Below are 17,527 nucleotides of genomic sequence, written 5' to 3' on the forward strand. Positions count from 1 at the left end.
CACTAGATAGAAGAAGGAGATCTTGCTCAGGAGCATGCATCAGCAGTTACAATATTCTATAGTAATGAGTGTTTGACTGGATCATCCTAACTTTGACCCTGAATAAAGCAAGGTTAAAGTTGGAATGGTTTTGCTATAAGTCTTTCACTACATAATCATATAGACATAATAGCTGCATTGTAACAGCTTTTATTAGTATACATTGATGTAGCCATAATTGTTACATCTGTCTATGCCCTTCATTTAGGAGCAAAGTAGCTACCTAAGTAGTACAAAGTGATTATAACTGCAGAAGTTGAAAAGTTTGCAGGGGGCTTTAACAAACCATTGAGGTCTATATTTGAATAAAATTTTTGGTGCTTTAAAAATAAAACAAAATTATATATTTTTTTCTTCTTTTGAACTAAAGTTATATTTATATAATTCTGTCTTATAGTCAGAAATCATTTTCTAGGTTTCTGGCCTAGGACAGGTAAACAATTTAAAACTTAATGTAATCGTCAAGCTTTTTTACTTGTTATTTTACATATTTTCTTGTCTTTAATCTGGTAATTCAGTTTTCTTATCTAATGAAGATTTACATGCCATTTTTGAAGAATACTTTATCACTAAAATTTGCTCTTCTACACCATATGTATTTACTCTCTCTATTGACTAGACAGTACTTGTATTAAATATACTTAATGCATTTTTTAATTTTTTCAGACTCGGACAACAAAGGTGTGAATTCCGGTCGCTTGGTAGCTTGCATAACCACTTTGTTCTTATTCAGCAAAATCAGGCCCCAGCTAATGGTCAAACATGCCATGACAATGCAGCCATACCTTACCACTAAATGTAGTGTAAGTAGAGGAAATTGTAGTAATCTTTCACCTAAATAAATCTGAATATCAAGGGTATTTTCTATGTATGATTAAATTGAGGACAGGAATAAAAAGCAGCAAAAATATTTCTACCGTCTTGCCTTATTCTAGCCTGAAGATACAGAAAAAAAACTTTGTGATTTTTTTTTTTCTCCCCACCCTGCTCTCTCACCGCAAGATCTCTAGCAGAATTTTTTTTTCAAAAATTTGGCATTGCCAAATTTTGCCAACAAGCTTTCTTAGTTTCTTTCTAGAAGTAAACCTCAAAGATTTTCTTATAAATAAAAAACCCTATTTGTGTAGTTTTTAAGAAGTCAGTAAATAGTAGTGTGTTTTATTTAAAAGGCATCTAGCATTGTGTTTTCATATTATTACATTCTGGTTATAATTATTCTTAAGCAAAAATCCATACATTAGTTCTTCAAGCAACTGTTTCCCCTTAAAGTCTAAATTGCTTATGCAATGGTCTTTCTCAAGAATTGCGATTTAACTGTGTACCTGTATAGCTTCTTGATTTTGACCTTTCTTCCCTACTTCTGATGTTTCCAGTAATCACAAATATGTAATTAGTTTAATATTTTAATAACCCGTAGTTAGATTTAGTCATGCCACCACAGCTATCTTTTACCCTCAGTACTAAAATCTCAGTTTTGTCAGTTTTTCATCCTGTTTGAATTTTTTTTTCATTCCAGTTACCTTTGCATTAAATATGCATCGCTGCTTATGACAGCAAATTAACAGGGACCCACTGTAAATGTTGCTGCTTCTGTTTTCATTTAAGTTCCTGTGATGAAATTCTTGTCCCATATTTAACTATTTTTTGTGAATATATCCCATTTAAAGATTAAGTTAGGCTATTACTATTCTATAAATATACAATCTAAACTCTGTTCCCTAAACTTTCATACATGCTTTTCCTAAAATTGAACTGGTATGTTATACCTAAAACATTAACTCCATACCTTAGAGAGAAATTGGATTTTTGTATGTGTATATTTTTATTAAAATGTTTGGATTAATCATTATTCTATCAGATCTCAAATAACATTAGTTCATTAGATAGGACTATAACAATAATTTTAATCATTTTAAATGTTATCCTAACAGACACAGAATGATTTCATGGTGATCTGTAATGTTGCAAAAATCTTGGAGCTGGTAGTGCCACTAATGGAACATCCCAGTGAGACCTTCCTTGCCACTATTGAGGAAGATCTCATGAAACTCATCATCAAATATGGCATGACAGTAAGATTTAGTTTCTACTATTCTGTGTTTTGAGTCAGTTAATGAATATATGTTCTAAAATAAAAGCATTACATTTTCTTCACTATTAAAAGATTTTAAAAGCAGGTGGCTATAATGATGGTATGAATGAATGCTTTTGGGCTTAAAGTTCATTTAAGTACTTTAATGATAACATGCATGCATTGAGATTTTTCATGGCACTCTACCATTAAGTTTGATAGATGTTATGCATCTATATCCCTGGACTGTTTGAAAATCTCAATTCTGACTCCTAAGTAAATGATAATATATGTTTCTATTCTGTCTTACTTTCAGGTTGTGCAGCACTGTGTGAGCTGTCTTGGGGCTGTTGTAAACAAGGTTACTCAAAATTATAAATTTGTGTGGGCTTGTTTTAATAGATACTATGGTAAGTTAAATATAATGCGTAATTTTCAGTCTTTTAAAAGTTGCATGTGTCACGTTAAGTTTGCAGTATTTGGCATATTAAACATTTTATCTCTCTTTAGGTGCACTTTCAAAATTAAAAAGTCAACACCAAGAAGACCCAAACAGTACAATACTTACAGCCAATAAACCAGCACTCCTTAGATCTCTTTTTACTGTTGGAGCACTATGTCGGCATTTTGATTTTGATCAGGAAGATTTTAAGGGTAACAGTAAGGTAAAATATATTGTATTTATTCTCCCAGTGTTTTCTATTGGAAAAAAATATTTAATACGTATGTTATGTGAGAAGAGAATATTCTTGCTAGTTTCAAACAGTAAATCAAACTCAAACTTTACGCTGTGAGCGCATTTTAAATACAAGCTGATTATTAGCTATTTCCTCTGCAAGTAGATACTATTTTCTTCTAATTTGTCCAGGTTAACATTAAGGATAAAGTACTTGAACTGCTGATGTATTTTACAAAACATTCAGATGAAGAGGTACAAACAAAAGCCATTATTGGTCTAGGTAAGAAATATTAAATGTTGTTTGTTTTGTTTTAGCAGAATCAGTAATTTTGCATTTTGGACAGTGTGAATATATATGCTCATTTGTATTGTTCTGGCATCAGAGTTTATATTAATTTTATACGGATCTCTTAGCTTTGTATTTTGGTTGGGTTTTGAATTTAAAAATTTTGCTTAGTAGATTTTAAATGTACTATATTTACTTGAATATAAGATGAGTCTTTTCCCTCAGTCAGCATGGTGGGGAAAAGCCCCTCATCTTATATTCACATACAAAAGAAAGAAGGGAGCAGGCAGCTGCTGTGGCTCTGATTCTGGCCTTGAGCCTGGGTTGGAGCCAAAGTAAGCCTTCTGCCTTCCTCCCTCTCCCCCTCCCCCATCCCGAGAAGAAGTGAGCAGTGCAGAGAGCAAGTGGGCCACCTGACCCTCCCCCAGCCACTGCTTTCCCTACTGTAACAGTGGGGGGGGGAATTCAAGACAACCCTCCAATTCTTAGACTCTATTATAAATATTCCATATATAGAATCCAATTATCACAGGATCGTCTTATATTAGAGTAAATATGATACTTGCATACATGTTTTAGGTTATTTGAAAATAGCTTATAGCTAAATGATCAAAGAGGACTGTAGCTGCACATTAGTGGAGTGTTTTTGACTATACATGTTTTCTTCATCATGCATAGTTCTAAAAAATATCAGATTTCTAAACTGGTGGTGGTATTTTTCCGAACTGAAGGAGGTTCTAAACTAAAGTTTTGCGTTTTAATCCCTGAGACATGAGCTTAAAAGATGACTAGAAAACTAAAACTTCTGGGAAAGTTTTCAGGCAAATCTTCAGCTAAAGTCAATCCAGTTATGACAAGTCACATTAGCTGAGAATGTTCTCCTTAAGTGTCACCAGAAAGTATCTTATGTTTACTAGTTCCTATTTGAATCGTTGCTAATGTGTTTCCTTTTAATAGAGGGTTCTTTCACTTCAGTCATCATCATGTTGTCTTATTGACTTCCAGTAGTGCATGAGTAACATGCATCACACGTTGTTTGTGGTCCTATATGGTGAAGCATAAGTAGTCTCCTACCTGTTACTATTACTCGAGCCATGTTTCATCAGTCCACTAGATAATCACATGTAGATGCTGAGAAAACTGAATCCTGTGTAACACCAGAGATCTAAGGGGATGACATCCTGTTTCAGGTTAACTCACAGTCCCTTGGCATCTCAGGATGCCTTGCAGCTGTGGCTGTGCTGTCTGCTTTAGTGGAGCAGGGTTGGCCTCACCCCTCTGCTTCCTAGCTGGAGCACTGTCAGTGGCAAGCTGAAAAAGGGCATGGCAGGGACCCCAGCTGGGGTCTGTCTGGTGGGGCAAAGTAGCCCCTGTGAGACTTTTTCCTGCTCTCTGCTCAGAGATCAGGGAAGAATCTGGAAGGGGCTGTTTCATCCCTGCCAGGCAGACCCTGATTAGGGTCCCATGCAGGCCAGAGAGGAGGCTTAACTTCCCCTTCCCCCTCCTCCTCTGTCTCAGCAAGCCACCCCACACACACTCTCTACTCAATTGGGATAAAGCCTGGCAGAGACTGCTTCCCCCACCCCAAGGTCAGTGCAGGCCAGGGGTGGGGTTTAAACCGCCCCTCCCCCCCCCCATCATACTCAGCAGGCCAGCTGGGGCCTGGCCCATACCCCTTCTCTCCATTTCAGCGGGGAGTGGGGGAAGCCTCAGAGCACTTCTCTGAACTTTTCTTCCTTCCTTTGTACTCTAGTGCCCTCCATCTTCTCTCCTGAGCCACTGTAGGCATGTGGCTGCTTTTCTGGAATCAAAAGTGAATGTCTGTTCACTTGCTTCTTTCTCTGTTCAGTCCATGCAGCTTAGACTAACCTGAAAAGACTGAATTGATTCAGCGTTGGGCTTTGTGATTGTCTGTACTTAGGGGTGTCCAACCTTTTTGAATGTGGGACCGAATCATGAACTTTTTATCACCCAGTAGGCCGGCGAGCCACATTCATATTTTATCACGCCACGGGCTGTATGTTGGACAAGCCTTATCTACATGAACATCACTCTGGGGGAGGAGAGATGGCAAGCAGTAGAAGTGCCCACCTGGTCTCTTCCATTCCAAACCACAGCAGTGTGTTCCCCTATAGCTAGGACCCCAAGGCAGGGCATGATTAGGTAAAAGTTCCAGGCCCCCTGCTCTAAGCCACCAGACCTTGTTTCTCCTCCCATAGCATCCTAGTTCCATCTTGCAGCAACACACAGCTGCTACCCCCAGCCTGCCTTCTTTCTCATCTCAATTTCCCCTGCCCTGTCTAACGGGGTCCACACCAACCCTCATTCATTGGCACTCAGGCTGCAGGCACTGCTTGTCCACCAACTCCCACTTCTCTCTGAAGTGTCTCTTAGCCCCTTGGCACCAGTAAAAATGCCTTCCATCAGCCAACCCCTGCTACTGGCTGCATTTGTGCAAGGTGGACCCATGGGCTCTCCATGTGTGGGGTAGTGAGACCCACCATGGTCATGCCAGAGGCAGCCTTTAAACCAGTTACAGGAAAAGTGAGGGTGGGTGCTGGAGGCTGGGACAACCATCTCTGCCCATTGAGTGCCCCCTTGGCCCTGCGCTAGCCAGGAAGAGAGAAGGGGAGCAAAGCTCAGATGCGTGTGTGTGTGTGTGCATGTGTGAGAGCCAAGTGTCAGCGCTGTGTGTGTGTAGTATCAGATCTGTGTGCCTGTTCCTGTGTCACTGTCTTGAGAAGTGTGGTGCAATTAAGTACCTGCTTATTGGGGCTGTGTGGAGTTGTGTAGAACAGCAGCTGATTCAGCAAGGCTAAGTTCATGGGTACCGGAGAAGCTCTCTGCTGGTGTGACTGCGGCATTGCTGCAATTGTGTGTAGTTCTAAGCTGTATACACCTCCCAGGTAACTGTGCAGGAATCGGTGCTGCATGCGTGGTTGGGCACAACTGTGTAAGCATAATTGTGAGTGCACCACTGCGTGCTCTGGGGCCATTCTCGGCAAGGTGTGTGATGCTGTAGGGCTGTTGTGATTGTGCATGAATGCCAGGTGACTCCAGGGCGGTGGGAGTGTCTGTGCAGTTATGCCCAGGTGTGTGAGTGATATGACAGTACCTGTGTGTGCCACTGTGTGGGTAGTGCTGATTCATCTTGAGCCTTTGTTCCTCTGGGTCTATATGGCCCGGGGTGTACACGACAACGCATGTGCATGCAGTGCCCATGACTTTGTGTGTGAGCGTGTGCGTGGAGGTGGGTGCACATATGTGCATACATGTGTGTTTCTGAGTGCATGAGCACATGAGTACACACCTGTGCTCACCCCTGGACGCTGCCTGCGCTCATCCCTGCCCCTGCCTGCGTGTGCAAGTGTGTGCACACCCTGCCCCTGCCCTGGCCGTGTGCAGGGGGTGCGTGCCCGCCTGCGTGAGCCTCTCCCGGCCGCCCGCCCGCACGGGGCCACCTCCCCGCACCCTAGCTGGCTCGGCCAAAGGCCCCCGCGGCTGGGTTGGTACCTGCCTTTCTGGGGCCGTGAGCGGCAGGCACATCGCGTCTGGCAGGCACGGGGCGCCGGGACCCAGCAGAGCCCCCGGCCTGGGAAGCACTGGTTGGGTGTCTGCTGGGTCCCTACACCCCGCCAGACAGTGCCGCTGCCGCCCCAGTGGCCCCAGGCAAAGTCCCAGCCCCAGGGCAGTGGGGACAGCGGGCTGGGGCCATGCTTTCGCCCCTGCGCCTTGCCCCGTGCCCTCCAAGCCAGGCCGAGCACCATCCCCTTGCCCAGCATGTCCCCCAGCAGGGTGCTGGAGGTCCTGGGGCAGGATAAAGGGGGCACGTCTGGCCATCCTGCCATCCACTCAGGCTGGCCATGCCCACGCCAGTAGTACTTCTAAGGCATTGCCCCCAGCTTGTCCAGTCAGGCGCGGCCGGGGCACCCCCGTGCCACGCAGCCCTTGGGGCAGCAGCGGGACCCGGCTCACGTGATGTGTGAGGTCACACAAACCCAGCCCTGTGGTGGTGAGCAGCTCCTCTCCCCCACCTGCCTGTCCTGAGCGAGGGACCTCGGGCCTCAGAAAATGGCTTGGCAGTCCACATGTTGGACAAGCCTGGCCTAGATGAACTGAACTCTTTCTTGAACTAGGCCTTCACCTATACTAATTTTCCTAAATGAGACCAGCTTTATAAACCCATCCCCCACCCCTACAGAAGGTACTGCTTACTCTCCTTCCCTACGCCCCTGTGGTAAACGGGGGGCAAACTTCCTGTCTCTCTCCCATCCTCCCATGCCTCTGCTTTGGCAGCCACCTCCCTCCCCACCTCCCCTGTCAGAGGCAAGTGGTGGCCCATTGTGCAACTAGGTCACAAGCACCCTCGCTTGTTGCTCTATAGAAAAAAGAACAGAATTCATTACACCATGCTGCTTTTAAAGTATTGTACTAAATGTATGTACTTGACTGTGTTGTTTTTACACACTAGACTACATGCCCTTCCAGAATCCAAAGTGGAATCCTGATCCTTTACACCCTTTTTGCTGTATTACCAGTGCTTGCATGACAGTTTGTATTTTATTTCATATCTGTACCTTGATACAGAACTTGGTTCATCTTGGAAGATACATGTGCAAGAAAAGCAGACAACCAAATGGGATTTGTCATCTTATTTTTTCCTTTCAGGATTTGCATTTATACAACATCCAAGTCTAATGTTTGAGCAGGAAGTGAAGACTCTGTACAATAGTATTCTTTCTGATAAGAACTGCTCAGTCAACTTAAAAATCCAGGTGTTAAAAAACCTCCAAACCTACTTGCAGGAAGAGGATACGCGTATGCAGCAGGCAGATAGAGACTGTGAGTGATGACCATTTCTGTACTAAGGAAACTTCAAATATTTAACTTCTGTTATATAAAAATAAGCATTTCAATTGAACTGATTCACATAAAGACTGCTTGCACTTGCTAAAAACAAAAGCGTACTTTATTGGAAGCAGCAGGACATTACTTCGACCAGGCTCTGCAGCATCTGTATAGTTTGGGTGCTTCAGCAGGGCTTTTTGGCACTTTTATTTAAAGATAATTCAATTGGCTGTTAGATAAAAGCCCCAATAAAGTCCCACTAAACACCCGATCTATACAGACATCAGGCAAGCCGGGCTTAAATAAGGCACTGCCTCTTCTGGGCATGTGTGGGGCTTGGTGCAGAAACACGCCAAGTTGAAAGTGAAGTGCAGGGTTTTTGTTTTGTTTTTTTTAACATCTGCAAGCAGTCATGAAGTTTTTGTCTAACTAAGCCTATTTTGTATATATTACTTTTAGGTTAATTTTCAGGGGTATCTTTTATATGTAAGCACACTGAGACTTTTAGAATAAAGATTTTGTGTCTTTATCTTTCAAGGTGTATAGATTGTGGAATACTCCAAAATGAGTAGTAGTTAAATTCTGGCAAACAATGAGTAGCTTACTGTCTCTTAAAGTTTTCTCTCAAGTAGTTAACTTAGTGCAACAGAAAATCTTCAGGGTTTGATTACAGTACATTTTATTATAATGCTCTGAGAAAGGAACACAGCATTGTTTCCATAAAACACTCATCATTCCTTTATCGAAACTTTGACATCTGTGACATGTATAAGAATATTATATGTAGAGTAGAGGAATTTTGTAGTTGCACTATAATCCTGATGTCATTTTTTTTGGTTTTTTGTAGGGAAGAAAGTAGCCAAACAGGAGGATCTGAAAGAAATGGGTGATATTTCCTCAGGGATGAGCAGCTCCATCATGCAGCTATATCTTAAACAGGTCCTTGAGGCTTTCTTTCATACTCAGTCCAGTGTACGTCACTTTGCTCTAAATGTCATTGCACTGACTCTGAACCAGGGTCTTATCCATCCTGTTCAGGTATGTAATATTAGGGTGCTGTATCTATTATAATTTTTAACTAGAGATTTTTAGAGGTTCTTATAACTGCTATCTAATTTTCCAGGTGTTAAACTTTGCATATTTGCTACTGTAATTGCTTTATTTTTTTATTTAGTTTTTTGGAGAGCCTTCTTATGGAGGAGTTGTTTAACATACAAAAGCTGTCAGGATCTCTTTTTCTGTATTGAAGGGCCAAAGATTCCAGCAATTTCATTTTATTGTCTTTGGAATAAATTTGTAAAGATCAAGCCATTACCAGATAGATGGGTGATGAATACGTTACTTTTTGTTATGTAACAGTTCACATTTGTTTATACCCTCTCTTCTTTGGCCTCTGTTTATTAGAATTTTTTATACTTTATTTTTTACCAAAATTCTTGCTTGGATTGAAATGCCAGAGTTAACCTCTGATCTAGTTTGTTTTTAAGTAGTCTTCATCTCCCAATCCTTATTTCAGTAATCTTTTTTTCTACACCACAAAATCTGTGTTAGTGTCTGTATAATCTGTACTTTTGCCTAAACAGAGATAGTTAAATAGGAAGTCACATATCTCTGCATGCTAAGTCCTGAACTTTTCAAAATTGATAATGTATCAGAATAATAACATGTCACAGTTAAATGTGTTTTTGTGGTGCTGTGCCTTTAAATAATGTTTGCATTTGTTTCTTTTCTAGTGTGTTCCATATTTAATTGCAATGGGCACAGATCCAGAGCCCTCTATGCGGAACAAAGCTGACCAACAGCTGGTGGAAATAGACAAAAAATATGCTGGATTCATTCATGTATGTAATTCTAATATTACATAACTTAAATATAAACAAAATGCTGATTATGTACTTTCTCAGAGATCAGACATTTGCAAATTCAAACTTCAGGACTAGGGGAATAAAGAGAGATTCAGCTTGTTTTGAGATTTGTGTTTTAGGTCCTTCATGTGAGAGAATGAGCTGTAAATAGCAGTATTTTCCAGTCAGAGAAAAAGATCTATAATATCAAAAATGGACAGCATTAATACTGGGTGCGTCTACACGAGATGTTTAATGCGCAGTCACCAAATAACAGTATGCAGTAGTGTGCCAGGCAAAAACTGTGCTAATATGCTACTGCACAGTAGTATTAGGCTACTGCGCAGTAAGTGTCACAAAAAAAGTGCGCTGGTGCTACTGTGTAGTAACTAATTACTGCTCATTTAATTAGCGTTTCATTGAGCAAGTACTAAACTAAATGCACAGTAACTACTGTGCATTAATGAATGCATAGATGCATGCACTGGGTCCTAAATATTTTGTCCATCTTTAGAACTCCCTGGTTCACAATAAAATCTTACTCAGTTAATACCCAGGCAAAGTAACTGTGAGTGCGTCTACATGAACTGCTAAATGAACATTAGGCTAATTCTACTGTGCATCAGTGTGTCATGGCAAAAGCCGTGCTAGTGCACAGTAGAATTGGTCTACTGCATATTAGTGTCACTTAAATGCATATTACTGGCATTGAGTTAGTACGTGTTATTAGAGGTACTAAACTTGATGCGCAATAACTACACCACATTACTGCATGTGTAGACGTACCCTGTAATAGTTTTTAATACCAAACGTTACACGGAACTTCTGTTCTTAAAGAAAATTGTTCTTATTTCAACACAGTAGGTGAGAGAAAAAATATATTTGAAATTTCATAGACTTTAGGGGCTGGAAGGAACTTCATAAGATCATCGGGTCCAGCCTCCTGCCATAGACGGGAAGTCAGCTGGGATCAAGTGACCCTGGCAAGAAATAAATCGAGCTGTTTTGTGAAGGAGTCCAGAGTAGGTTCTTGCACCACCTCTGGGGGGGAGTTTGTTCCAGACCTTGGACACATGCTCCGTAAAGAACTTATTTTTTATGTCTAGTCTAAATCTGCCTTCTTGGAGTTTATGGCCATTAGACCTTGTTATCCCTTGGGGCGCTCTGGTGAACAGGTGTTCTCCCAGGTCCTGACGTACCCCTCTTATGAAGTTCTAGCTTGTCTTGCGCTGTGACTGACCTGCCTCCCAGAATTTGGTATCGTGAATAAAAACAATTTTCTTATTCTTAGTATTTTATGTATAGATGTGCAAGAAAAGTGGATTTGACATCTAATTTTTTTCTTTCAGGATTTCCATTCATACAATATCCATGTCTAATGTTTGAGCACAAACTGAATACTCATATATATTTGAGCTGTCAGTTAATCGCAGTTAACTTACACATTTAAGGCAAAAACAAATTAACACATTAATTTTTTTTTAATCATGTTAATCGTGCGCATCATTTTGATCAGTGGAGTGGACTAGTTTCAGATCAGCTGGAACCCATGTGCACCACCCCAACCGTGGCCCTCCCCATGCCTGCTCCAGACTTGCCTACCATTTCTGAGCAGTGGTTGGACAGAAGCTGCTGCTTGGTATGAAGGAAAAACAGCCCCTCTCCGTCACTGCTGCTGGGCCCTTTTTGCTACAGCTGCTCAGAGCCTGCGCCTGGGCTGCCCTGCAGCTCCTCTCTGCTGCCATCACTGCCACCTCTGGGCCGCTGAGTAGGGCAGCAGTAGCAGTGCAGAGGAGTTGCAAGGCAGCCCAGGTGCAGGCCCCAGGCAGCTGCAACAAGAAGAGCCCAGCAGCGTTGATGAGGAGAGGGCCACTTTTCCTCCATACGAAGCAGCAGCTTCAGCCTGGCCACTGTTGTGGCTCAGCATGGGCAGGTGAGCTTGGACCAGGTACGGGGTGGGCTAGGGCCAGGGCTGTTTGCATGGGTTCCAGCTGGTCCACTTTGGCCTGGGCAAGTCCGGAGCGGGCATGAGGTGGGCTAGAGTCAGGGCTGGGGCTGTGTGCTATTGGTGATAGTGGGGAGGAACTGCAGGGCACACGGGCTCTGGGCTTCAGGCTGTTGGGTTGTGGGGGGTCTTGACTATTGTTCAACTGTGCAAGTAAAATTGCGATTAATTACGACTATTTTTTTAATCTTTCAATTAATTGCAATTCATTTTTTTTTAATTTTGTCAGCCCTACACACAAATTTGAAATACTTTTTTTCCTGCTCAAACTCTTAGTGTGTGTGTGTGTGTGTGTAATCTATCTAAAATTTATATGTATTATATATATTAAATATAGCAGTAGCTCCTTAATATTTATGTACTGGGGAAGTTTTAGAGGTTTTCATTAACCTTCTCTGTCTGGAGTGAATAAAATTTTGTAAGTTGAAGCTTAGTTAGAAGAAATAAAGGAAAGTAGTTTGAGAATCTGTTTTAAGGCAAATAAGGGGATGGGTGGGTACTTACTGGTGTAGGTTGTTATCCTTTCTGCGTGGCCTTTTGGATTAACTCCTAATAACTCCCCTCCTAGGCTACTTTACTTTCCCCAGACAAGACACCCAACACCATACTTGTCTGTTGCTGTGGAAGTAGATGCTCAATTGCCTGGCTGTGCATGTGATTGGATTGTGAGATCTAAATCCAAAAGCACTCCAGTTAAACCAGCAGTAAAATTTAGAGCAGTCTACTTAGTGTTCCCACACACATACTTAATCCAGTAGAGTTTGGAATGCACATAGCTAAGTCTTGAACTACATTTTGTATAGGTGTAGAGATGTTCTAGGGAACAAAAGCAGAGGCTGAATCCCGGGGATTGTTCAGTATATTGACTGGCCAGGCATCCAGCAGTTACTGAAATTTGAATAAAACCTAAACTTGAGTAAAATCAGTTTAGACACTGAGGCAAATGGTAAAAACTGAAACTTCCTCTTGGTCCCTTTGCTTTTGTGGAAGTGAGGGTGGAAGGTTAAGAGCTGTAATGTAAAATATTTTATTATTAAATATTTACAACTTTCAATATTTTTCCTATGGAAAATCACTTCATATAAGTGAAATATATGACTAAGCACTTAAATATTCCTGCTAGAATAGGTATAATGAAACAAGATTAATTTTCACACCACCATTATCCTTCAGCACCTGCTGTTGCTTTGGTCAGCTTCAGAACTCAAGAAAACAATATTGCGTTTGCTCATATTTGAAAATGTAACTCCCTAATCATGATCATTAAGTGTTTAAAAAAAAAAAAAATTGCTATTAAATATCAGGGATTCAAGAAATCATTGGGGAAAGCCCTGAAAGTTTAGGCATTGTGTTTAGATTTACTTTTACTTTTCAAGAACTTTGAATCAGTAGGCTATCCAAAATTACATTCTTAAACCTTCCACTGAGACCAGTTGAGAACAAAATAAGAATAACTTTTATTTCACTTTGTTGTCTTGTTCATTTCTCTTTCATTCGTTTGTTTAATACAACTGTTGGCAAGCCATGATTTAAACAAAAATAGATATTTTATCATTTCAGATGAAAGCAGTGGCTGGTATGAAGATGTCTTACCAGGTACAACAGGCAATCAATACATGCCCAAAGGATCCTGTAAGGGGTTTTAGACATGATGAATCCTCCAGTGCTCTGTGTTCACATCTGTACTCCATGATTCGAGGGAACCGTCAACATAGACGAGCCTTTCTTATTTCTTTACTCAACCTCTTCGATGACACGGCAGTAAGCATCACATAAATTTACCTAATTTAAAAAGACATCAAAATAAATTTGCTATAAGATCATGCAGCAAGTTTAAATGATTCCTGCTTTATGTATTTTAAAATGGCTTGGTAAATTTAGCTTGGCTAACTTTCTTTCCCTGGTCTCTTTTATGTTGATACATAACAAAATTAATTCCCATATAAGAAAATAAGCTTTTCCCCTTTTTTTCATTTGTATGGGTAAAGCAGGGATAGCATAAATATGAAGCATTTTGCATATGTACAATGAGTTCTGGGGAAGAGTTATCTAGTACATGTCAACATGTTTAACCCAAAATCCTTTGAAGGCAGCAGAAACACAAAATATCACAGACTGATTTTTGTATATTTATATGTGGATATATAAAATGTTTTATGTAACTTCTTTTTAATTTGCAGAAGACAGAGGTGAATATGCTCTTGTATATAGCAGACAATCTAGCCTGTTTTCCTTATCAAACACAGGAAGAGCCACTGTTTATAATGCATCATATAGATATTACACTGTCAGTTTCTGGTAGTAACCTACTACAGTCATTTAAGGAGGTAAGTGTATTTGTGATGTTGTGTAGTCACCATAATTCCGTCAGTTTGTCAGGTCTTCTAAATCTTTCCATTGCTGTAAATATGAATAAGCATCAGACAACAGTAAAAAATCTCTGTTTTGTCCTATATGTGACATGTCCGTTAATAATTTTTACAATTTAATTGATTTTTAAGGTTAATCAAATAAATTAGAAGTGGAATAAAACACTAGTGTTAAAGCAGATTCAAACTTCCCCTCTGTACAGTTTGTTAGTGAAGTTATCTACCTCTAGATTTTCCTAATCCTGAAAATATTTTGAAGGGAACTTCATATTGATAGAGTTCTTATATATGTAAATCAAATAAATTTATTTACTTAGTCCATTGTCACTCTTCATTTCCATACTTTTCTTAATTACAGTGTGTGCGCTATTTTTCTCTTAAATACAGATAGTTTCCTACCTGCAGTGGCATTGACCACCTTACTGTTAACAACAATTTAAAAAAGTCCTAAAAATAAAAACCTAAATCACACTTTTTGATTGAAAATATTGGACACTAATTAAATGTATACATGTGGTAAACTAATACTGAGTTTCAGCGAAGCATTGGCTATTGTTTAGTATTCAAATCAATTAAAACACTTAACTATACATTTTATAGCAAAAACACTTTTACTTTCAGTACACTTCAAGGAAATTAGTCATTAGTGTAAAATTGACCTGAATTGCAGCTAACTGGAATGGGGAATTCCTAATTTTACATTTTAAAAGAGGGAAATCAGGCTTATTTAGCCTGACTACCCATCCTGCCTGACACTGAATAGACTGACACAAATTTGAGCCCAGCAGTCTTTCCTGCCCAGAGCGGGGGGCTGGACCCGATGATTTCACAAGGTCCCTTCCAGCCCTAAACTTCTGTGAATCTGTGAAAATAATATTAGTATTACATATATTGAGGTCACACCTTGTTGTTAATTAGGATTCTTTTGTTCTAGGCATTGTGCAAATACATAAGCTAAGGACATTCTCCACCTTAAAGAATTTAAAGCCCCATTTCTTTAAGATCTTTGGGGGTGCATAGTGTGAATGCTTTGAAGTAGAAGAGGACTGGAGAACTTGCTTTTAGTCCTAAGCCCACTGAATAAGATAAGTGGCTATAAATTAAACTCTTCTTGAGTTTACTAGCCACTAAGTTACAGTGCTTTATATCACTTATTTAATTAATTAAAAGCAGACTATAAATTCTTTGGATGGGGACTGGGTTCTTAATATTTGTACAGCACTTTACAAAAAAATGTTTTATATTGGCCAAACTTTATAGTTTCCATTAACCACATTTTTATAATACTGCTCTTAAACCTTTGCATTAACAATACTGAAACAGCTGAATATTCTTTTCTATGTGCTATCTCTAAAAGGTTTTGCTATATTGATTTTAAATGTATTACCAGATAGTCCTTTCCATTTCTTTTTCCTTGTCTCGTTTAAGTACATGTGACCAAACGGCCTTAAGCTTTTTATAAATTTTCACCTTCTGTATTTTCTAAAGTACATTTTGCTATAGCAAATATAGTGTTTGCATTTCCTTTAATAAACTGAACCCTCAACATAGCTATTCCCTTGGGGAGAAGCTTGGCATGTTTGTTCATGGCCACTGAGACCACATAAGAACGGCTCTACTAGATGTTAGAAATAAAAATGCTTGAATATTTGAAGTATATCCAGAATGGCAAACTAAATGATATTGCATGAAACTTAATGCTACAATTAATCTTACAAACACACTAATTTAATAGAAATTCTTGTATTCTGTTTGATCCTTAGTAATAGGAAATTTCTTGTTCTTGAGCTTGTATGATGCACTCTGAGCAAGAGGCAATAGTATTTTTTCCAACATGCACTCTTAATGACTTTGTGCTGCACTCACATTTTGTAGAGGTCTTCTTTTGTGGATGGATTATTCTTTTTCTTTCAATAAATAAAAATATATATTGAAGGTATTTCAGGCCTTGAAATATACCTCTGTGCCTGCTTCAAACTATAGTATGTGAATTTCAAATAAGCTGTGGCATGATAATGTTTCTTGAAAAGAAAGTTCTTACCCATTGAAAAGAATTATGTTTATGTAAAGTATATGCATGATACTGTTATTGTAGTTCTTAAATATTTGTCAATTCTCTGTCTTCCAGTCTATGGTAAAGACAAAAAAAAAGGAGAGAAAACCATCATCAGATGAGGAGAGTGAGAGCGACAGTAACAGTGGGAGTGGGAGTGAAAGTGAAGAAGAAGTTAGCAAGCCTCGAAAGTTACGGAAACGAGTAGACTCTGATTCGGATTCTGATGAAGAAAATGATATAAATGCTGTGATGAAATGTTTGCCAGAAAATTCAACTCCTTTAATTGAATTTGCAAATGTCTCACAAGGCATATTACTACTTTTGATGCTAAAACAGCATTTAAAGAACCTCTGTGGATTCTCTGATAGGTAAGAATAAGTAAATAATAGTAGAATGCTCCTCATCTTTTAATCAAGCGAGTATTTCTCAAGCCATCTTATTTTTACAAGTTTCAGATGTCTTGGATGTTGACCAATAGGTTTTATGATACCCGGATAACAAGAGAAAATCTAGTTAAATGAATGAATTTATGAAGTATATGTTCCAACTATAAAATAGCAAATGTCCTTGTTTAAATGAATGCAATACCTAGTTAATACAGAATGAATAACATGTAACTGCTCATACTAAAAGCTAAAAATATTTTTTCTAAAATGTCTGTATTTTCCTTAAATAGTAAAATTCAGAAATACTCTCCCTCTGAATCTGCAAAAGTATACGATAAAGCGATCAACAGGAAGACAGGAGTGCATTTCCATCCAAAACAGACGCTGGACTTCCTGCGAAGCGATATGGCTCATTCTAAGATCACTGAAGAGGTGAAGAGGAGCATAGTAAAACAATACTTAGATGTAAGTAGAATCTTAACCTTCTTAACTAAGATTATCCAAAAAAGTTTGTACTTGTATTTTTAGCAGTTTTAAACTTTGAATGTTTGGAAGGTAGAATTGGACTTCTCTTCCTGAAGTGAAATCCTGAAGATCTTACGAAGTACCAAGGGCCCATAATTCCAATGGGTGTTAAGTAAGCTTACAACTTGTAAGATGTGAAACTTTAAGTGTTGTGTCAAAATCTGTATAGCAAATGGTAATGGTATAAAGTCAGACTTATTTCTGTCTTATTGTTGAGGAATGCAGGCTGTGGATTTTTAAACTTTATGAAACATCATACTATCCTCTAGTTGCTTGCTACTGTTTTTGCCCCTTTTCTTAATGTCCACTTTACCCCCATATACTTCCACCAGTAGCATATTGGTATATGAAGCTTTCCTGGCTTCTTTTAAACATCTAGTTTGGCTTAAATACAATAAGAAGAAAATTTGTACCTTTAG

At 39.4% G+C, this 17,527-nt stretch overlaps 1 protein-coding gene across 5 annotated transcripts in view; it reads left to right on the plus strand.

Annotated features, from left to right (window-relative positions):
- NIPBL (NIPBL cohesin loading factor) overlaps positions 1–17,527 on the plus strand; it is a 217,106-nt gene that overhangs the window by 197,746 nt on the left and 1,833 nt on the right. For all 5 annotated transcript variants that reach the window (XM_090037948.1, XM_090037947.1, XM_090037952.1 and 2 more), the window contains 12 exons: positions 706–842; positions 1,971–2,111; positions 2,427–2,520; positions 2,621–2,775; positions 2,979–3,069; positions 7,744–7,917; positions 8,771–8,961; positions 9,657–9,764; positions 13,333–13,533; positions 13,953–14,099; positions 16,270–16,565; positions 16,874–17,048. In XM_090037948.1, the coding sequence (XP_089894074.1) occupies positions 706–842; positions 1,971–2,111; positions 2,427–2,520; positions 2,621–2,775; positions 2,979–3,069; positions 7,744–7,917; positions 8,771–8,961; positions 9,657–9,764; positions 13,333–13,533; positions 13,953–14,099; positions 16,270–16,565; positions 16,874–17,048 (1,910 nt within the window). The remainder of the gene's footprint in view (positions 1–705; positions 843–1,970; positions 2,112–2,426; positions 2,521–2,620; positions 2,776–2,978; positions 3,070–7,743; positions 7,918–8,770; positions 8,962–9,656; positions 9,765–13,332; positions 13,534–13,952; positions 14,100–16,269; positions 16,566–16,873; positions 17,049–17,527) is intronic.

The sequence above is a fragment of the Crocodylus siamensis genome, chromosome 3, assembly GCF_052110815.1.
Source record: "Crocodylus siamensis isolate JL-2025a chromosome 3, ASM5211081v1, whole genome shotgun sequence".
NCBI lineage: Eukaryota > Metazoa > Chordata > Crocodylia > Crocodylidae > Crocodylus > Crocodylus siamensis.